Source organism: Dromiciops gliroides, chromosome 4 (assembly GCF_019393635.1).
Source record: "Dromiciops gliroides isolate mDroGli1 chromosome 4, mDroGli1.pri, whole genome shotgun sequence".
NCBI classification, from domain to species: domain Eukaryota; kingdom Metazoa; phylum Chordata; class Mammalia; order Microbiotheria; family Microbiotheriidae; genus Dromiciops; species Dromiciops gliroides.
The window spans coordinates 10,647,262-10,669,346 of NC_057864.1; the positions used below are offsets into that span (position 1 = coordinate 10,647,262).

The 22,085-nt window shown below is 47.3% G+C and overlaps 1 protein-coding gene across 1 annotated transcript in view; it reads left to right on the plus strand.

The window, feature by feature from the left end:
- WLS (Wnt ligand secretion mediator) overlaps nt 1–20,498 on the plus strand; it is a 129,938-nt gene extending 109,440 nt beyond the window's left edge. The window contains exons 10-12 of the mRNA XM_043999425.1: nt 2,250–2,333; nt 11,695–11,848; nt 19,674–20,498. Coding sequence (XP_043855360.1) covers nt 2,250–2,333; nt 11,695–11,848; nt 19,674–19,783 — 348 coding nt within the window. The 3' untranslated portion in view covers nt 19,784–20,498. The remainder of the gene's footprint in view (nt 1–2,249; nt 2,334–11,694; nt 11,849–19,673) is intronic.
- Nucleotides 20,499–22,085: the final 1,587 nt, after the last annotated feature.

Here is a 22,085-nt window from a genome sequence, read left to right on the forward strand (position 1 = left end):
GCTTCTAGAGGGTGGGTCATTGCCTCCAGGCATGCAAAATTAAAGCAACAATTAGTGTTAGAACTGGGAAAAGCTGCAGGAATCTCTTCAGGTTTCTCTGAAAAAGCATGGTTGGGAGAGGGAGAGATATTTCCTTGTGTGAGTAAGTTGCTGGCTCTTTTAACAAAAATAAAAAGAAAAATAGAAAATCCACAAAAACAAAGCATTAACATGATCTTATCTCCCATTTGTCTGGTTAAACAGACTAAAATCAAAAATAGGGTAATTAGGGAGTTTAAAAGGTCCATTCGAAAAAATTTGAAGGAAAACATAGCCAGTACACCAGTACTTAGCAGTTAAAGGGAGAGGGAGGGGAAATTTCTTACCCAACCAGAAGATCAGAAGAAGACTGGGGGTTAGCTTTCCTCTTCGTGGTCAGCCATCTGTTAAGGGCTAAAATTCTAGCTAAACTGTCTAAAATATCTAATGAGTGGTCGCCAATAAATTATAAGCTTTAGCAAGAGTTAGACTTTTAAGCATTTATTAAGGAGAATAAGAATTTGGTAAAGAGAGAGAAAAAGGCCTAGATTCCTATCTATTAAAGGGAGAGCACATTTCTAGCTCCCTTCTCCGCCAGAGTCCAGAGGAAAAAGCCCGAGACTGAGCGCCAGTCTCTTCCTCCTCCCACTAGCCCGCGTCACTTCCTGACTCCTGGTCTTGCCCTCAAAGACCTTCCCTTCATGGGCAGAACTCCTCTACAGTAAGTATCCAGCAGGTGGCGTTATTCCAATCGTTACAGGTGGGAGTTGGGGGAAACAAAGATATATGTGTGTGTTTATATGTATAAGTAGCACGTACATATTTGAATTCTATATACCAAATAATATATTTAAATTATATGTTGCACACAATTTAAATATAGTATGTTTATAGAATACATTTAAATTATAATACATTTAAATATATAAGATATATTTGTATATACATGTATATATTTATATCACACACATTTATACATGTATATATTTATAGCTAATATATTACAATATCTAACATATTTCTATCATATCTTTCTATGTGTATATGCAGCAAAAGTATACAGAACACAAAGAGAGCCTAATTAGATCAGAGGTCATCAGGGAGGAAGGTCAAGAGCCGTTGGGGGAGGCAGGAAAGGTTTCTCATACCGGATGGTTCTCCAGCATGCTCCCTCCTGAAAGAGGAGGGATTATGAGGTGGGGGTGAGGAGGGTGTTCCTCCCAGTTATGGTGGCTGGAGGTGGGAGATGATGTAGAAAGAGCAGAAATAGAGAAGGCCAATTTGGCTGATTCACAGAGTGCCAAAGGGAGAGTTGTCATGTCCAGCGATCCTGGACAGATAGATTGGGGGCCTGTTGTGAAGAGCTTTTAAAACTCAGCAGAGGAGTTTATTGGATCCCAGAGGCAATAGGGGGGGGTCTGCTGGAAACTATCGATTGGGGAATCACAGGGTCAGATCTGTGCTTAAAGAAAATCAATGATCCTCAATAATGGCACTAGCCAGTTTGTAAATGATAACAGCCCTCAGTTAGCATTTATGTAGCACTTGAAGGTGTCCAGAATGCTTTACAAATGTTATTTTGTCAGCTGGCACTCTCTGCCCTACTCATTGGGTTTGGAGGCATTATGGCTTGATGGGAAGAGCACTAAATTTGGAATCAATCCATCATTAAACATTTATTAAGCACCTACTATGTTCCTAGCACTGTGCTGATCACAAGGCCTGACGAACCCAGGTCTGCCTGAATTTATTCCCACGGCACCCTACTCCTTCAAGCCGGTGTTAAGGGCTGCCATTGCGAGTAAGCATAGGCGTGGCCCGGTCCTCTTTTCAGAAGTGGGCTAAATTTCAGTCTGTCCCTGCAAGCGGCTGGTCCTGTGCACCCCGTCTGCTCAGAGCAGAATCGCATTAGAACGTCAGAGCGGCTCAGGCCTAGCTTCTCGGAGCCCCTGCAGGGAATCGTAACTAGCTTAGCGGGAAATGAGCCGTGAGACTTGCCATGAATTTGATTTTCTGGTCTCAGGAACTCCTGTTTCACGGGAGAGAAGGGAACAGAAAAAAAATGGGTGCTAGGAAGCACCTGCCTCCCATCCCTCCGCCTAGGGACCCTCGGCAGCTCACTCCCTTTGTACAGAGAGGAAGCTTCTGTGACCTCTACTGTGAAAGGTGAAGCCCAGCCCTTGGCGACTGCTCCTGGGGCCTGACGAGACCTCTCTGCTTCCTCCAAACAGGGCTTGATTTTCCGGTTCAAATTTCTCATGCTCGTCACCTTGGCCTGCGCCGCCATGACAGTCATCTTCTTCATCGTCAGCCAGGTAAGCCTTCGTTTGGTGGGTGTGATGGGAAGGAGCTTGGGGCTCAGACCCCGCCTCAATTTCCCTTCTGGGTGAGGAGGCCTGGCCTCTGAGGTCCTGGGCAGGATGTCAAGCATGGGGCCTGTTGTATCGTAGGGCGATGAAGGTAACGGTAATAGGCCACGGTCCCAGCTCCTTTGTGGTGGTCGCTGAGCGTCTCTTTCTCTGCTTCTCCTTCCAACACTTGGCTTCAGTTCATGGGAGCCTTCCCTTCTCTGGCTGCCCTATTTCTCACACCCCGGTTATGTCCCATTACGGCCCAGGCCTGCCATGTCTTCCACCGTCGACCGGTGGATGGGCATCTACCTTGGGGCTGATCTTTGCTGCCACAAAAGAAGCGTGGCCGCCATTCATTTGATGTCTGTGAGGCCTGTTTTTCTCTAAAGCCATTTCTTTTGCGTCTCTTGTATTTAGCAGGTCACAATGGGCCTTGTGGTTATCCATGCTGGTAGCCCGGCCCCCTTCCTGATTATTCATTCCACAAGGGAGAGGGTGGTATCTTCCCTGAACTCTGTATACTTCTGGCCTCTCACCCAGTTATCTGCATTCAGTAGGCATTTAATAAGTGTCTGTAGAATGAGTGAATGGATGCCTTTTCATCCACCTCTGGGAGGGGAAAAAGTGTCTTCGCAAGGCTTTGTGTGAGACTTCATGGAATGAACAAGGTGGATGGTCGAGCGGATGTTTGTGCACATGCCAATGAGAGAGTCGCCCTCTTGTCCACTGCCTGCTGCACGGTCCTGCCTTAGTCCTTCCTGGTCCTGCTGGCGGGAAATCTTCCTAAAGCGCAGGCCGGACCGTCACTGCCCTACACAGATGCCTCCGGTAGCTTCCCCTTGTCTGTAGGATAACAGAGAGATTCCTCTGTTTAGCCTTGAAGTCTCTTCCCAGCCTGGCCAGCTCTACTGGCCGGCCCTCTGTTAGTCACCAGAGACAGTTTGTACTGACTATCCCTGTCAGGGGGAAGTCACCCCTGCTCTCCCCCTCCCTCACAGAGGCGAGCATCCTCCATCCCAAGCTATCTTGTATTCAACCACTTTGTGCATATTTTTATTAACTTTATATTTACGCTATACACTTGTATATGTCCTTGCTGTCTCTCCCATTAGAATCTAAGGTCCTTTAGAAGAGGGATTCTTTTATAGATGGTGCAGTGCTGGGCCCAGAGTCAAGAAGACCGAGTTCAAATGTGATCTCAGGTACTTCCTAGTTGTGTGACCCTGGGCAAGTCACTTCACCTCTGCCTGCCTCAGTTTCCTCATCTGTAAAACGGGGATAATAGCACTTGCCTCCCGAGGTTGTGGTGATAATCAGATGGGATTATATCTGTGAGCAGCTTGGTGCAGTGCCTGGCACATAGTAGGTACTTCAGAAGGGCTTGTCATGGCATTCTTGTTGAGGCGACAATGACGAGTTCTGCTATTCTAGACCGCTGATGGCCAGTGAGCAGGCGGCTGGGCTATAAATGGCAGGCGGGAAGCAGGAAGGGAAGAAGCATTCATATAGCACCTACTTTGTGCCAGGCATGCTTTATAAATATTACTTCATTCCATCTTCTGGGACCCTGGGAAGTGGGTGCTGCCATTATCCCTCTTTTAAAAGTAAGGAAAATGTCAAGGTTGAATCTGATGGTACGTCCTGGGCACCTGGCAGCCACAATATAGATGTTGGCTATTGCTAAATCCCCAGGTGCCACCACCCTGGTGTGAGCATATCCTACTCCCCTGATGGCTTCCACTGGCAACCGCTCGTGTCCCTAGCTCTAGGGAGGCTCAAGATGGGGTACTCACACTTTAGGAAGTATTTTCCTAAGTCCTGGCCCAGAGCCACCCTGTCTTTGCCCCTGAATGTTTGTTTATCAAACTTCGGGGCCCTCAGGACGGTCCCTCAACCCAGCGTGCAGCCGAAGGGCCGTGTCCTAGATCGTGAATGAGTTCTCCATGCACTGGCTGAGTCAAACGTGAGCATGTACACAGTGACCTGAATTTCACCAAATCCCTTGTTCCTGCAGCCCAGAATGCTTACCTTCTAAGGCTCATTGGATTGAGTGCAAGGCTGCTAAACCTGGGGTCTGGGAGCTTTTTTGTTTTTCAGATAACTGAATTTCAATAACTCTCCTTTGGATTTTTAAAAAAATACATGCAAACACGTGAGTCTGAGAAGTCTAAAGCCTTTCCCAGACTTCCATGGCACAAAAACGATGAAGAAGCCATGGCCTAGAATCACATCATCCACAGAGCCACAGCTGAAGGGCCTTCAAAAGCCACACTCTCATCTTACGGATGGGGGAGACCGAGGTCCAGAGAGACAAAGCACTTTCCCCAAGGTTCTCCAGATAGTAAGTGGCAGAGTCCAGTTTGGACCCAAGTCCAGTTGGATAGTCTCTCCAAATGAAGGGAGCTAAAGTTAGTGACTCGGACTAGGGAGTGAGAAATAGGACCTGGGGAGTTCTCATTTTTCTTCCCAAGCCTATCTCTTGGCTGCTTTTCTGACAAACCTGATCTGAGATCACACAATTATAGGCTCACTGATTGAGAGCTAAGGCAGACCTGCAAAGCCAACTTAATCAACCACCCATCTCATTTCTCAGGAAAAAGAAGGTAAAGGACCATCATGGGGTCTCACCGAATGGACTCCTCTCCCACCGGACCCAAGTGGGAGCTTCTGCTCGTCTTTAAAACAAAGAATCATCGCTGGTCGGTCCCAAACTTCTTTTTTTTTTTTTTTTTTTTTTTTTTTTTTTTTTTTTTTTTTTTTTTAGTAAGGCAATTGGGGTTAAGTGACTTGTCCAGGGTCACACAGCTAGTAAGTGTTAAGTGTCTGAGGCCGGATCTGAACTCAGGTACTCCTGAATCCAGGGCCAGTGCTCCATCCACTGCGCCATCTAGCTGCCCCTGGTCCCAAACTTCTAAATGTTTAATTAGCCTGGGCTTTGCGAGCACAGCAGGCCAGCCTTCAAGGGAGCTAAGCCCGTAAGGCTGTGGCTGAAGTTTGGAGGGGAAGATGACTATTACATCTCTGCAGTGTTTTCTGTCTCACGGCTGTCCCTTGTCTGTCTTTTTATATCTAGTACGAAAATTCTCCGGGGTGGATTTTGGCTGAAGGAGGAGAGAGGGGGAGCCACGTTTCAAATTCCATTAGTTCCTTACATTCTTCCTGCTGGTTTTTTTTAAGGTTTATTTATAGACATCTAAGACATTTTCGGGCATAACGAGATGTCTCCCAGGTAATGTTTTAATAGAGTCATTACAGGATTTTTTTTTTAATACCATTTTCCAGTAGTCTCGGTGGTGATGTCACCTAAAAGAAGGACCCGTTGAGTAACTTTTTGAAATGGATCCCAGGCCTAAGGGAGAGGAATGTTGCTAAAAAAACCTCATTGTGTCCCACGGCTTGCTGGGAGAGCTCGGCTGGGCTTTAAGCTGCATGAAATCGAATTCAAGAGGAATCTTAAAGCCGGGTGACCTAGAATGAGGGGCTGAGGGAGGGGCTGGAGGATGCCGTGACCCCGAGGGCTTTGTAGTTGGGCTTTTAAAGGCCTGGCATTTTTAAAGACTGCCAGCCCGGCGGCCCAGCTCTTCAGGTGGGAGAGATCAGAGAGCACGCATATGCTTCGTGGAGAAGATCTCTGACCTTCGTGATGGCCAAGCTTGGCCAGGCTGTCGTGAAGTTCCAGGTCAGATCCCACAGAGGCCATGCCCAAAGTCCTGTGGGAGCGATCATCTGCCTCTGCTTCATCATGCCCCCGTTGTTCTACTGAGGGACCCATTCTTTAGAAAGATTTTGTCAGTTTTCTCATCTGCAAAATGGGCTCAGTAACAGCTCCTGCCCACATCATAGGATCAGATGAGATAGTGCATGAAAGACGTCTGCATAAAATCAGCCCCTCCAAAAGGCTCTTTTTTTTCCTTCCTAGAGAAAGGAGCCAGTCCTGAACAATTTTCTTAGCAACAACAACAATAAAAATGTGTTTAAATAGAGCATTACAGTTTACAGAGTGTTTTGCTCCCAATAACCTCATGAGGGGGATAGTTGGAGAGAGCCTGGACCCATGATTTCATTTCACATGAGGACTCAAGTGAGGAAATAGGAATTGCCTTTTGCCAGTGCAGGTCGGCACCTTTTCCTGAACTTAGAGACTCGAGCATTGCCCAGAAGGCACTGACTGAGGGTTTAAATGTCCCACAGCCTGTGCGTATTGGGGCAGAACTGGAATCTGGGGCTTCTTGGCTTCCAGGCCAATGTTCACTCATTCTGTTCCTCCATAATGATGAGGGTGCCAAGGCTCTTCATTCAGGGGACACATGCATCCATATTAGGCATGTTGTAAAACAAATCACAGACAAAAAGAACCCCAAATAAAACTACACAAATGATACAGTAGGCTCTTAATAAATGCCTGCCAAGTTGAACTGAACCTAGACCTTCCGATGCCTCGTCGTCCTGAGTGCCTTCTTCTCAGTACGTGTCTCTTTGTACAAGTGGTCACAGACCATCATAGGACTTAAAGATGCTGTAAGGGCCATCTCGTCCAACCCCTTTGTTTTACAGAGGAAACTGAGGCCCAGATTGACGGATGAAGTTCCTTGTACATCAATTGTCTCCAGCCATGATTATCTGAGCAAATAGACTCCATATGTTTAAAATCATGTGATGGTATGAAAGCCACAAAGAACCTTGCTATCCATCTACTCTTATCTTCTCCCTCATTTAAAAATAAGGAAATGGAAACACATTTTTCCCTTGAAAAACATAACTTTGTTAAAATAACAGTATAAGGGGGCAGCTAGGTGGCGCAGTGGATAAAGCACTGGCCTTGGATTCAGGAGGACCCGAGTTCAAATCCAGCCTCAAACACTTGACACTTACTAGCTGTGTGACCCTGGGCAAGTCACTTAGCCCTCTTTGCCCTGCAAAAAAAATAAATAAATAAATAACAGTATAAAATCATGACCTACTCCCTGTGAGGTAATATAGAAATACAGTTGAAAGCAAGATTATAAAAGAAATAACCCTTCAGCACATGCCAGCAGCTCTTGTTCCAATAGCTCTTGTTTTTCCATTTTTCTGTTCTCCCTCGCCGCTTATCCTCATTCTCGTCCTCCACTCAGAGTCCAGAGCTTCTCTGGTAGCTACTGAAGTCGGTTCCAACTTTCTATACATATGGAGCTGAATCTATATTTGTACAGTATGAATCAATGTCTAAAAGTATCCACTCGAGAGACAGAGGATTTCAGGGAAGGCAAACAGCCCTCAAAGAATGCATATTTGAAGCATTAAAAAGGGGCAGAGGGGCAGCTAGGGGGTGCAGTGGAAAAAGCACCGGCCCTGGAGTCAGGAGGACCTGAGTTCAAATCTGGCCTCAGACACTTGACACTTACTAGCTGTGTGACCCTGGGCAAGTCACTTAACCCCCATTGCCTCTCAAAAAAAAAACAAACAACAAACAAACAAAAAAAAGGGGCAGAAAGCCTTTCCCAACCCCTCCTGATTCTAGTGCCTTCCCTCCGTTATCATTCGCTATTTATCTTGCATATAGCTTGCCTGATAAATTTGTTGGCTTGCTGTCTCCTCCATAATTAGACTATAAGCTCCTTGAAAGTAAGCACTGTCTTTTGCCTCTTTTTGTATCTGCAGTGCCTGGCACAGTCAGGGCTTAATCGATGCTGAGTGATTGATTTCTAAGAGATGTGGGTAAGGAGGGAAGGCATCAGGAAGTAGCCCATCCAAAGGCCCCAAGATGGGAGAAGCATGTCACTTGAGGGGATCAGGTAGTTGGAGCCAGATTGTGAAGGAGGAGTCTGTAGTTCACCCTACAAGTAAGAGGGAGCCAGCGAGCAGGAAGTCTGGTTGGAGTTTGCATTGGGAGATGAAGCAGTTTGCCCCCGGTTACACAGCTGGTGTGGAGCTGAGTTGGGAATCTGCCAAAGTCTTCTGAATTCCAACTCCCTAATTCACTGCAACTTTCTCAACCTCAGTTGTCTCATCCCTGTAAAATGTGGGGATTGGAGCCCTTCCAGGGCTTCAGTTGAAAGATTTTAAAACTTCATGGAGTTTAAAGTCAACAGAGGCTGAATGGCCACTTCTCAGGTATGTGGTAGTGGGTTTTTTATGGACTAAATGACTGCCAAGAAATATTCCAGGTCTGCAATCCTAGGGTTCTGAGTGGAGACTCGAGGTGGGTCTTGAAAAAACAGGTAGCACATGGCAGCCGACAAAGCTGAGGTGGGAAAGGGCACGGCTTCCAAGAGTGGGGAGGCTCTCTGCCCTGGACTTCTGGACACCGTGGCTTAGGAAGGATCTTGTGAGCCAGAGAACACCCCAGGGGCCAAGCAGGGTGGGGGAAGGCCTTGCACCCGTGTCATGTGGCATTGTTTGAGGGAGCCGGGGGCTGGAGAAGAGGCGACTCAGGGCATCTGGTGGGTGCAGAATTGGTTTTGTTCCCTTTGGCCTCAGAGGCTAGAACCAAGAACTGGGATTAGAAGGTACAGAGCAGTCGGTTTGGGATCACAGGAGGGCAAATGCTTTATCAATGCAGGCCACCCCAAAGTGGGAGGGGGGTCTCCCTCCTTGGAGGTCCTCAGCTGAGGCTCGATGACACGTCAGGCAGACACTGATAATGAGGATTCTTTTCCTGCCTGGGTTGGAGTCAGTCATCCAACAGGCATCGACTGAGCACCTTGTATATGCCACACAATGTACCAAGTGGTAGGGACCGCAAAGGCCAAAGTGAAGACTGCCCTTAAGAATGGAAGCTGAAAAAGCGTGACAGGGAGACAACTTGGAGGTGGATCATCTGACACACTCATACATGTGCACAAGGCATTGTTTGGGGAGGGCGACTGTGAGCATCTGGGAGAATTGGGAAAGGCTTCGTGGAGAAGGGGCCGCTTGCTCTGAGTCCTGAAGGAGGAGGGGGCCCCCAAGGAAGAGAATATGGCAAGAGAACCTTGGGATAGCCCCCAGTTCCCTGGTGTGAAGGGATGATGAATGAGCAGAGGGACTCAGAAGGACATGGTTGCTTGGCTCCCAGATCCTGTGATTCTGCCTCTGGAAAGGTCAGAGGGTGAGAGGGAGAATGCCAGGTGGGTGAATGTGAAGGAAGGAACGGCCCCTTGGCCCCTCTGATCTAGACAGGGCACCCCTGGGGTGCAGCCATCAGGGAACTCCCGGCTTTTCTACTGAATTCACATCAGAATAGGGAGCTGGACATTGGTCCTTGTAATGTACCTAGGAGAGTGCACTCACCCTTATTGCTGCATCCCCTGGAATTTTTTTCAATCGAACAATTTTTTTTAAGTGATCGCTATGCACAAAGCCAGAGACAGCTTAGTGTAATGGGCAAAGATCTGACCCTGGAGTCAGGAAGACCTGGGTCCAATCCTGCCTCTGCCATATACTGCTCGGGGACCCCTAGCAAGTCATTTAACTCAGTCAGTGCCCCCAGATAACTCTCTAAGACTAGTTTATCCACGAGTTGTTTTTGTAAAGAGCCCTATTATTTTTTATTTTCTATTTATTTTCAATACATTTTTATTGATATCTTTGGGTTTTATACCACCTCCCATTCCCTTTTAGAGAATAATGCTTTGTAATAAAGAAGTGAAGGCAGCCATCATGTATTAAGTACCTACTATGTGCGGGGCTTTGTGCTAAGTAAGGCTGGGAAAACAAAGGCAAACAGTCCCTGCTCCCAAGGGAGCTCAGGATCTAATTCGAGAGACAACAGACTAACAACTAGGCACCAACAAGTTAGAGACAGCATAAACCGGAAATCATCTCAAAGGGGAAAAGAGCAATTCGGTAAAACTAACCAGCGTTCTATGCAGTGTTCCAGCCCTTGTCCCCCCCCCCCCATCATAAAGGATGGGGGAGAAGTGCCGTCCCATATTTTTCTTGCCACAGCCTTCCCCATTTTGTGGTTAATCTTCCCCTTGACATTGTGGTCTCATGTTCTTCTGGGTCTGCTTACCTCACCTTGCATCAGTCAGCTCCTCGGTCTTTTTATGCTTCTCTGTCCTCATCCTCTTTGCCCTTGCTTACACACACAGGCATGACTCGTTAGCCGTGTGGGGGAGGGGGGGCAGCAGCTGGAAGAAGAATCCTGGAGGGGAGTTTTCTACAAGAGATGAGTTTCTAAGCCCAGACGGATGTTCCTGGCCCCAAGAACTGAAGAGGGAAGCATTTATTGCATCCCTGCGGTGTACCAGGCAGCATGGATGGGGTCCAGTCCCTGTCCTCAGAGAGTTTACTGCCTGAGAGCAGAAGGAGACAAGACAGGCACACAATCAAGGAACTACACATGAAATCATGATGACACTGATGGGGAACAGAGTAGAAGCGGAGCACGAGCCCCCGATGGGGTCACAGACTCATGTCTTTACCTTAGAAAGAGCCAACAGTCTGAGTGTGAAGAGGTGGGCATCTGTGCTGGCCCTTGAAGGGCAGGTAGGATTTCAGCCGCCACGGATGCGAGGGAGGGCTTTCCAAGCACAAGGGAATGATGGGCAAAGGCAGAGGGGAAAGACGCGATGGCACCTGGTCTAGTTCCAGAGAAGACGGCATGAGGCAGTAAATAGTGCTGAACTTGAGACAAGTAGACCTGGGTTCCAATTCTGCCTCAGATACTCGGGTGATCTGGTAAGTCACTCTCCGGGCCTGGATCTAGAAAAGAAGGGCTTGAACTCCAGGTCCCTTCCAGCTATCACCCTTTCCTCCTGAGGTCCAGGGTGAAGAGGGGGTGCAATTGACTGGAAAGGAAGGTTTGCAAAGCACTGAATGCCTGAATAAGGAGTTGGGGCTTATTGGGTAAGCAGTTAGAGGTTCTTCAGTCGGCACGTGGCATGATTAAAACAGCGTCATCATGACCATAATAGTATCTGGGGTGTAAGTCATGTTTTCTTTTTCTTCTTTTTTTGGTTGGGCAATGAAGGTTAAGTGACCTGTTCAAGGTCACACAGCTAGTAAGTGTCAAGTGTCTGAGGCCAGATTTGAACTCAGGTCCTCCTGACTCCAGGGCCGGTGCTTTATCCACCTAAGTCATGTTTTAAGGTGGCGGCCTGTTCTTCCAGGGAAAGGGCCATCAGAACGTGTCACAAGGCCTGTCTGCCCTTGGCAAATACTTTAGCATAGACCCGAGAGGTGAAATTCTCCAGGTACTGGTAGGCCCATTTCACGGATAAGGAAACTGGGCCTCAGATGACCTGCCCCAGTTATACAAGATCCAGAGATGGGGAGGTCAGGCAGAAGATGGTGACCCCAGGAAATGATAGTCTTGCTTTTGGTCCACTCTGACCACTTCTGCTTTTTTTCTCCATGACAGATATCGGAGGGCCACTGGAAATGGGGAGGCGTCACGGTCCAGGTGAACAGCGCCTTTTTCACCGGCATCTATGGCATGTGGAACCTCTATGTTTTTGCGCTAATGTTCCTGTATGCGCCATCTCACAAAAACTATGGGGAAGACCCATCCAACGGTGAGTTGACCTCTTCTCTGTCCATGGGAGCTCAAGGGGAGTTGGGGGGTTTCCTGCATACTTCCCTCTCACAGGGAGTGAGTCTCCCGGCCTGTGATGGGAGCTCACCAGGCGGCTTCCTGTGAAGGCCACCTGCCTAATAAGCCTATCTTTGAGTAAATCCAGAGGATGCAGAGCAGTAGGGTAGCAGGAGAGGTCAAATCCTGCTAGCCTGGTGACCCTGGGCAAGTCACTTAATGCTCTGTGCCTCAGTTTCCTCATCCATAAAGTTGATGAATTCCAAGGGCCCCTTCTTTGCTGAATATGTGATCCTATAATTCTTCTGTCTGACTTTGCTCTTGTTACCCATGGTACCAGCCTCCAGATGGAAAGTCTCAGGCTCAGAATTATTCATTCTCATTAAGTCCCATCGACTCTGCCTTCCCATGGCCGGGATCTGTTCACTCCTTTCTCTTTCTCCTGTGAATGCCTCTGGCCAAACACGCCTCATCTGGAGAAACAAATCCTTCTTCCTGTGTACACTGATGGCACGAGGTCACCTCCTCCCCTCGCTCCCACCCCTCCCCCTCTTGGGGCATGTAGCAATTCTGCCTTCCTTGGGGGCCCTAGGCCACCTGCAGTCTGAGCTCTCTGAGGGGACACCATCTTCTGTTCTCACTTCTCTCCATCCATTGCAGCGCATGACCTGGTGACTAACACAGAGTAGGCGGTCGATAAATGTAGGTATGAAATTCAGGGGAATTGAGTCCTATGGATTTAGAAAAGATGGTCAGCTCGGTCCAGGCAGACAGTCCCAGGTCTTGGGCAGCTAGGGCCCCCCACACCGTCTCTGCTGGGTCTTTTCTCCCCAAGTCGGCCCCTTCTATTAGAGCCCCAGCTTCCTAGGAGCTAAGGCCTGGGAGCTTCACTGTCTGCTTGGCCTTAGTCTTTCACTGGCCTTGGACATGCAAAAGATGATGGGGAGAGAGGAGAGAACAGGCTCCCAACACCCTATGTACCCTGTGGGACTGATGGGGAAAGCCAGGAAAACGCTTCTCATAGGAAAGAATGGACTGGATTCAGTTCTTGGAAATCCAGCGGGACTTTGGGGGTTTTCACTAGTGGCCAGTATTGGAGGTTGCCAAGACTCATTTAAATGAACACAGTCACTGCCTTCCAGGAGAGTGCCCCTAAAAGACAGCTGGCTCCCTGCTTGTCCAGTGGGGACTGTTGATGTCCTGTGTGCCTCTCCCTGGGCTTCATTTTCCTCTTGTATAAAATAAAAGAGTTGGGAAAGATCATCTCTAAAGCCCTCTGAGCGCTGATTCCAGGATTCCCTTAAATCCTATTTACGGGGAGTAGTCTGAGCGTGACTTGGGTCTGGATGGGACAGTGGGACAGCAAACCAGCGCTCAAGTCCCAGAGGCAGTGTGGTACAGTGGTTAGAGCGCTGTCTTTGGAGGCATTCCAATTCTGCCCGTGTGCGACCTTAGAGAAGTCATTTCAGCTCCTTCTCCCTCAGCTTCCTCATCTCTACGCTAAGACAACCAGGCTCAATGAGATCCAAGGCCCCACCCACCTCCAGATCTAGAATCCTCTGGTACAGATGAATCATGTGACCTTGATCACCCCTCTGAATTTCCTGGGACCTCAGTTTCCTCATCCACTAAACTGTGGGATTGACCTGGAGGCCCTGGGAGGGCCCTTCCAGTTCTAGATTTGAAATCTCATGAAAAGGACATCTTCTGTTTGTCGTTGAGTCATATCTCAGTCACGTCCAACTCTTTGTGATTCCATTTGGGGTTTTCTTGGCAAAGATACTGGCGGGGTTGGTCATTTCCTTTCCGGCTCATTTGACAGATGAGGAAGTTGAGGCAAACAGGGAAGTGACTTGCCCAGGGTCACACAGATAGTCAGTGTCTGAGGCTGGATTTGAACTCAGGAAAATGTCTTCCTGACTCCAGACTTGGCTCTCTATCTGTTGCACCCATATCTTTCTCTTTTCTCCCTCCCAGAGGACACCCACCCCCATAACAAAGGTTGCTACATTCTCCCTTTAGTCTTTTTCCTTTTCCTTTTCTTTTTTTTTCATTTAAATAGTATTTTATTTCTTCCCAATTACATGTAAAAATAGTTTTCAACGTTCATTTTCTGTAAGATTTTGAGTTCCAAAAATTTCTCCCGCCCTTCCTTCCCTCCCACCTCCCCAAGCCAACAAGCAATCTGATATAGGTTATACATGTACTATGATGTTAAACATATTTCCACATTTGTCATGTTGTGAAAGAAGAATCAGAATAAAAGGAAAAAACCACAAGAAAGAAAAAACAAAAAAAGTAAAAACAGTCTGCTTCAATCTGCATTCAGACTTCATAGGTCATCCCCTGGATGCGGAGAGAGTTTCCCATCATGAGTCCTTTGGCATTGTCTTCGATCATGGCACTGCTGAGAAGAGCTGAGTCAATCACAGTGGATCATCACACAATGTGGCTGTTACTGTGTGTGATGTTCTCCTGGTTCTGCTCCTCTCACTTATCATCCGTCCACTTAAGTCTTTCCAGGTTTTTCTGAAATCTGCCCGCTCATCATTTCTTTTCTTTTCTTTTTTTTTTTTTTTAGTGAGGCAATTGGGGTTAAGTGACTTGCCTAGGGTCACACAGCTAGTAAGTGTTAAGTGTCTGAGGCCGGATTTGAACTCAGGTACTCCTGACTCCAGGGCCGGTGCTCTATCCACTGCGCCATCTAGCTGCCCCCGCTCATCATTTCTTACAACACAATAGTATTACTCCTCTTACTTTTGTATAGTACAAATGTACCCAATTATTTCTTCACTATAGCCCCGTGGGGAGGGAGTGGGAGGCAGTTAGGCAATACAGTGGGCAGATCGCTGGACCTGGAGTCAGGGAGACCTGAATTTCAATCCAGTGTCAGACATTTACTTAGCTGTATGACCCCGGACAAGTCCCTCAACCCCTGCCTCAGTTTACTTACCCGTAAGATGGGGATAGTAGTCACATCTGCTTCCTAAAGTGATTGTGAGAGTAAAATGAGGAAACTTGTGAAGCTCTTTTCGAACCTGAAAGTACCAAATAAATGCTAGTGGTTACCATTGTTGGCTCTTATTATACTGACACTGGTGCCCCCATTTCCCAGACCGGGACACTGAGGCTCAGAACAGTGAGCCTTCACTCAGCTGAAGTGACTTCGCCGCACGTGGCTGGTACATGGGAGAGGTGGGACAAAGGCCAGTGGGCTTTGCCCCTTGGTGCTTCCCCAGTGAAGGCAGCATCTCCTCAGAGACATCCTGGATAGGTCTCTGTGTGACCACAGGGTCACCGATGAGGTGGGAAGTGCTGCCGGGCTCCAGAGGGCTCTGGAGAGGCTCCCGAAGGCCAGGGGGTGGAGAGAGATGGCGGGCCTAGGGAGGACATCTTCTGTGCCAAGCAGAGCCACCCCAGAGGCCACTTGGCCCCTGACTGGCCAGAAGCAACCATACCTCATCATCGGGCACAGCCTCCTAACAAGGAGCTGAGCGCAAGGTATGTGAGCAGCCGGTCAGGATGCAGGGACAGGGAGGGCGGCCCTTATCTTGGGGCTGGTAACGGGAGTTGTTTTCTCTTGGGTTGGACCCGGGGCTGCTGGGTCCTTTCCACCTCTGTCCTCCATGGTTGCACTCATAGGCAGGAAAACCCGAGGCCCAATTTCCTCTGCCCGTGACTCCTCCTGTACCCTGGAGCAAGTCACGGCCTCCTTGGCGTCAGTCCTCTCATCTGTCAGAAGGAAGGGCTGAACCCCCTGGCCTCTGAGGCTCCTTCCAGCTTGGGAGCCCCGGTGACCCCTTGGATGCTGACCCCCTCCCAGACACAGGCGCAGCCCCCCCACCCCCACCCCCAGCAAGCTGGCTTTCTTTCTTTTTGTTTGTTTCTCCCAGACCGAAGCGAGCCAGACAGGAAATTAGCTTTGCCAGGCAGCCTAGAACATCACTTTGTAGACAGAGCTGCCCGACCTTTGGAGGCTCAGGCAGAAAACCAAGGGCAGTGAGATCAGATTCATCCCGAGCTCTCGGGCTGAGTAATGGGAAGCTGTGATGATGACTCCAGCCCTGTGCGGGTCTGACTTCCTCCCTCCTTCAGCCCCCAGCCCAGAGACAGGCCCAGGCCCGCCCCGCCCCCCACCTTCCACACTTTGGCGGTTTCTCCATTTTCGGGCTGATCGCTTGCTTCCTCTCCTACAAGATCATGCACAGACAGCCCGGGGATTATCGGCATTTATGCAAAGCCTTGGAAAGAGCTTTGGCTCAGAGGGGGCACGCAAGGAGATTCATGATACGGTGTCAGTGGGCACAGCGGATCTGGAAATGTACTGGCTGAGCAGGAGCTGCCCCCACCTCCCTTTGTATCTCCTTCCTCCTCCCCTTCTTCCTCCCCCCTCCTCTTCCTTCTCTTCTCCCCCTCCTCTTCCTTCTCTTCTCCGCCTTCTCCTCCCCCTTCCCTCCTCCCCCTCCTCTTCCTTCTCTTCTCCTCCCCTTCCCTCCTCCTCCTTTCTTTCCCCTTCCCTTCTCCCCCTCCTCTTCCTTCTCTTCTCCCCCTCCTCTTCCTTCTCTTCTCCTCCCCCTTCCCTCCTCCCCCTTCCCTCCTCCCCTTCCCTCCTCCCCCTCCTCTTCCTTCTCTTCTCCTCCCCCTTCCCTCCCCCTTCCCTCCTCCCTTCCCTCCTCCCTTCCTTCTCCTTCCATCCTCTTCCTCTTTCTCCCTCCATGCTCCCCTTTTGTCTTTGCCATCTTTCCTCTGATTTTCTTTTGAAGTTGGCCTGCGCTTTGGGATTTATTTTTCTTCTAGCCAAGACATGAAATCCCTTTCTTCCCTGTCTCACCTGACAGCTCCACAGTGCCATAAGGTTTGCCAGGTGACTGACGTACATTATCTCATAGAATTTTCACCACCTTTGGGGGCTAGATGCCATTCTTCTTCCCTACTTCACCTGTAGTCAGAAAGTCTCGTATTCAAATCCTGCCCCGACAGTCTCAAGCCCGGGAGTCAGAGACAGCTTTTCACCTGAAGTGAGGAAAGACTGGAAAACATTCCACACCCGACAGGACTAGAGTGGACTACCTTGGCTTCAGAGAATGGGTTTCCTGATTGCAGATCTCCATAGGACCACTTGTTTGGAGTGTTGGAGAGGGAGATTCTGTTCCTGCATAAACTGGGCCAGATGACCTGTCTGGTGTCCCTTCTTCTAGACTCTAAGAACAGTTCATAATTATGTAAACTAGTCTGAACCAGCACAGCTCAGTTGACCCCAAACTTAACTTGAGCCATCAATATGAGATAGCCACTGATACCCTCTTTGGCTACACGCATGGAAGGATGATGTCCTGGTTCAAGATGGTGCTTGCTCTGTTGTTCTCTGTCTAGAATTTAGCCCTTCATTCTGGAGCATCTTAACTTGAGAGACAGCTTGGCATAGTGGATAGAGAACCAGCCTTGGATCCAGGAAGACCTGAGTTCAAGTGCTGCTCCTAACATCCTGGATGAGTGACCCTCAGCCAGTCAGTTAAGTTACAAGTGCTGACCTCCACTGAGAGAGTGAACTTCCTCACCAGGGAGTCATCTATTAAAGTGTAAAACCACACTAAGACTTTTGGGACACCCTGGAGCTAAGTTTCCTGACTCCCAGACTGGGACTCTTTCCACAGTGGCACACCACTCCTTGGCATAAGAAAAGACCTAAGTAGATCTGAACAATAACAGTTATCTTTAAAGGTAGTGAGCTCCCCGTGCCTGGAAATATTCAATCAATGGCTGTCATTCTGACTCAATCTCCTCACCTGTAGGAATGGAGGGGGAGGTTGGACTAAATATCTCTAGAGTTCCTGCTAGCTGTAAATCCTATGATTTTAAGGTAACAGCATGTCTTTTGGACTGCAGAAGCAGATCTCATGATTTCTAATTCATCATGACTGTTTTCTACAGGGTCAATTCATTTTAGCCAGAGCTCATTAAAGTAGTATCTACTCTGTCCAGAGAGAGTTGGCATGGGGTGGTAGATGGATGGCCAGCCTGGGGGGCAGGAAGAGTGGGGTTCAGGTCTGACCTCTGACCTCTCCTGGCTGCGTAATCTCAGGAGAGTTGATTTGGGTCTCTTAGTGCCCAGGCAAATCTCTATGACTTCCAGTCTTTGTCACTTTACTCTCTCAGACTACTTTCTCCTCTGTAAACTGGGCATCATCATGATGAATACAGAGAAGGCTGGAAAGATGTACATGAACTGATGCAGAGAGAGTTCATCAGAGCCAAGAAGAAATATACCGAGTATCCACAACAATATAAACAGAAAGAACAGCCACCCCCAAATTCAAAAGTGAATGTTGCAAAAATTGTAAAGAAAAAACATGGTCTCCACTCCACCCCTTGGCAGACGTGGGGAGTCCTCAAGCTTTCTGTAGTGCATGTACAGGATACCCCCAAGTTCTTAGCACTAAGACTCTGGGGACACCCTGAATTTTTAGACTTTTTCAGTGTATTGATCAGTTTTGCTAATTGTTTCTTCTTTTTCCTTTTAAAAATTAAATTTTAGAAATAAAAAAATACTACTTGTTAAGTGGGATTGTTCTGTGGGGTGATCAGAGGGAATGCTGGGAGAAATTGTGGTGATGCTATTAAATAAATACATTGGGAATATAAAGTTGTCTTCTTTAGGGTCACTGAAAATATCTTTGGCACAACTCCATTAGCAGGCAGGATGATGGGAATGAAATGTACTTCATCCTATTCACTCATAGTTTTGATTTCTTCTTCTTGGTCTCTGTGTTTTAAAAGCTTTTATTTCCATGTAGATTAGAGATTATGGGTGTTTGGTATGTGAACATCTATTAAAAACACAGTTCTTAAATTTGTATAAATTAGAACCGTATCTTTGCAATTGTTTACCATGCTTTTGTCTAGGATGATTATCTAGTTCCAGAACAAATCTTTTATTAAATTTTCAAGGATATTTTGGAGTCTATATTTGTGATACAGGAATGTATCTGTTTATGAAGAACAAGGAGCTTCTGGTGTATAATTTTGACTACTAGACTATCTAAGTATACAGTAGGTGCTAAATTTGTACATCTTGAAGTGATATATTGCATCGTTTCTACTGTTTCCTTGCAGTAGCTCAAAAGAAATGTGAGAGATGCAAATTTAGAGACATTGCCATTCCAAATATTCATATGGACTATTTGTGCCCAACCTGTTCTGTAGTGGTCTGATCAGCCAGTCAGACACACTGTGATGTCATTTTGGTCCTATTCGAGAATGAAGGACAACAACCAGCCAACCAGTCTCTTAGACAAACCTGTATCTGTTGATCTGTCCAGACTTCTCGAGGATGACCTCTGTAATTTCTGGAAGAATGTTGTTGTCTTTTATGGCCATTATAATATACAGATCCCCATAATGCCTCCATTTGTTTGACACTTCTTTGAGTTCATATGGATGTCACCCATGGAGGGCTTTGGGTTTGAATCTTAACCACAGTATAGGTTCCATCTGGAGGTAATACAACATTGGTTGTGTTGGGGAAATCCAGTGATGTGTGAGCATTGTCAGGCTTAAATATCATTTTATGGAGTGGTGTCTCTTTGTTCCAGAAGTCTTTGTGTAACCTCAATCTTCTCTGAAAATATCTACAGGCCCCCCTTTTTTAATGAATGAGGGTGTTAACTCTTTCTGTAGCTGCCTTGGGATAAAGAATCATTTTTTAAAAATATACTTTATGAGATTTTCTTTGAGCACTGGAGGGATTACTTTTCATTGTTAATGTTCTTTGCCTTGCCCTGAGTCTAATTCCCAGACCTGTGTTTCAGGCGATTTGGGCATTCACAGCGCAGAAGAACTACAGCTCACGACCACCATTACACATGCAGACGGACCAACCGAAATCTACAAGTTGACTCGAAAAGAGGCTCAAGAGTAGAGGCTTCAACCCCGGCTCAGGCCAGACAGGAGACTATCTCGATGGGGGCAGGGAGCGCATTGGAGAGGGACAAACGGACAAAAGCAGCCTCACGCTTTCCCTCACACAGAGGTCTCTGGGCATGGCGGCATGGACATTGTAAACTTTCCTTCGTTCGGTAGCTGGGGGGTGGGCGGGGGGCAGGAAAGCGCATCATGTATAATGATCGAAGCTCTAGTATGACACATTCTGTGACTGTTGATGACTCATAACATCTGTAGTGGGTGGTTAAGAAGCCTCACATATTGGGGCCATTCTTGCTAGGGAATGGTCTGGGCTAGACAGGAACTCTGCCAAGTGGATATTTGAATCTTGTTTCTGTTCTAGGTCATAGGATGGTGGTGAATATCCTTTGGACTCCCATGCTAGGCTGATTCCATAGGCCTCTTACTCTAGACCAAGACCACATCTGTTTTTCTATTTATAGCCTCAGTAGTCTGTTCAGTTAATATTTATGTCGTCAATAAATCCGTGTCCCTCATTGGGTATAGCCTAGTGTGATGTAACACAGTGTGGAGAAAATCCGCGTACACAAGGAGTGTTGCAGCTTTAAAACCAAATCATGTGTATCCAGTACTAACCAGTCTTGTATGGTGTAGATATTTTTTTATTTTTGCTAAACTACTCAAGTAGAGTTTATGGTATTAAATGGCCTTTGGGTCTGAAAAGTCGTTGAGCTCTGTTGTTTCTTATTCTGGCTTACAGTATGGTATTTTCTTCCCCCAAGGTTCATAGTGTCATGGACTTAGAGCTAGAGGGGATTTTAGAGGTCAGAGTCCCAACTGCCTTATTTTACAGATGAAGAAACCGAGGTTGAGAAAGATTAAATGACTTGCCTAGGGTCATACATCTAGAAAGTATATGAGGCAGGATTTGAACTCAGGACCTCCTGACTTCAGGTCTGCCATTCTATACACTACCGAGACAGCTAAGTGGCACAGTAGATAGCATGAGGTAGGGTGAAATCAGTACCACCCAAATTTGGATTCTGCCTCATACTAGCTGTATGACCCTAGAAAAATCACTTAACCCTGTTTGCCTCTGTTTTCTCATCTGTAAAATGAACTAGCGAAGGAAAGGACAAACCGCTTCAGTGTCTTTGCCAAGAAAAGCCCAAACTGGGTCACCAAGAGCCAGGCATGACTGAAAATGAATGAACAACAACAATGGTTCCACTGGTTCTTCTACCATGCATCGACCCTTAGAAGTTTCCCTCGGGGCAGCTAGGTGACGCAGTGGATAGAGCACCGGTCCTGGAGTCAGGAGGACCTGAGTTCAAATCCGGCCTCAGACACTTAACACTTACTAGCTGTGTGACCCTGGGCAAGTCTCTTAACCCCAATTGCCTCACTTTAAAAAAAAAAAAAGAAGAAGTCTCCCTCCATTTATCTGGATTCTTCCCGTGCAGAAAGGACATTCCTGTGCTAGTTTATTCAGCCATTCTCCAGGCAATATAAGTAATTTTGGAGAGATGGCAGGTATACTTCATCCAGGGCTCAGAGGGCTGCCCTTGGGTCAGGAGGCCCTGCCACACACACTGGTCAAGTCACTTGACCTCATAGTGCCCAGACAATTCTCTAGGACTGTAAGGTTTGGGGCAAACAATTTTTAAATTAAATTTTCTTTTTTCCAAGTAGCAAGCATCTGAATCCACCAGAATTTTTTTTTAAAGGAAAACTTCTGGTTTGGGGGGGGGGTGAAAAAAAAAAGGTCTTTAAAACAAAAAGCTGTAGAAAATAAGCTGGCTTGCATTAGCAGAGGGACATCTCTAACTGTTGAGTTCCCAATGGGAAGCCACAGATCTAGTCCTTGACCTGTCCTCCCCTACCCCCTTTCTCATCCTTTCACACTCTTCCCTCTAAGACTACCTTCCCTTTACCCTGTCTCTATCTGCTTTGTACATAGTTGTTAGAGTGGGAGCTCCTTGAGGCCAGGGCCTGGTTTTGTCTTTTTTGTACACTTACTTAGCATAGTGTCAGGAAAACAGTAGGACCATCCCTGCCACCTAATCTGGTAAGGCAACGTAATAGAAGTCTCTACAAGTCAAATATGCTAAATGTCCATTATGTTCTGCTGTTTTTCAGTCATGTCCAACTTCCTGTGACCCCATTTAGGGTTTTCTTGGATACTTATCAAAGATCCTGGAGTGTTTGCCATTTCCTTCTCTAGCTCACTTTACAGATGAGGAAACTGAAGCAAACAGGGTGAAGTGACTTGATCAGGGTCACACAGCTAGGAAGTGTCTGAGGCCAGATTTGAACTC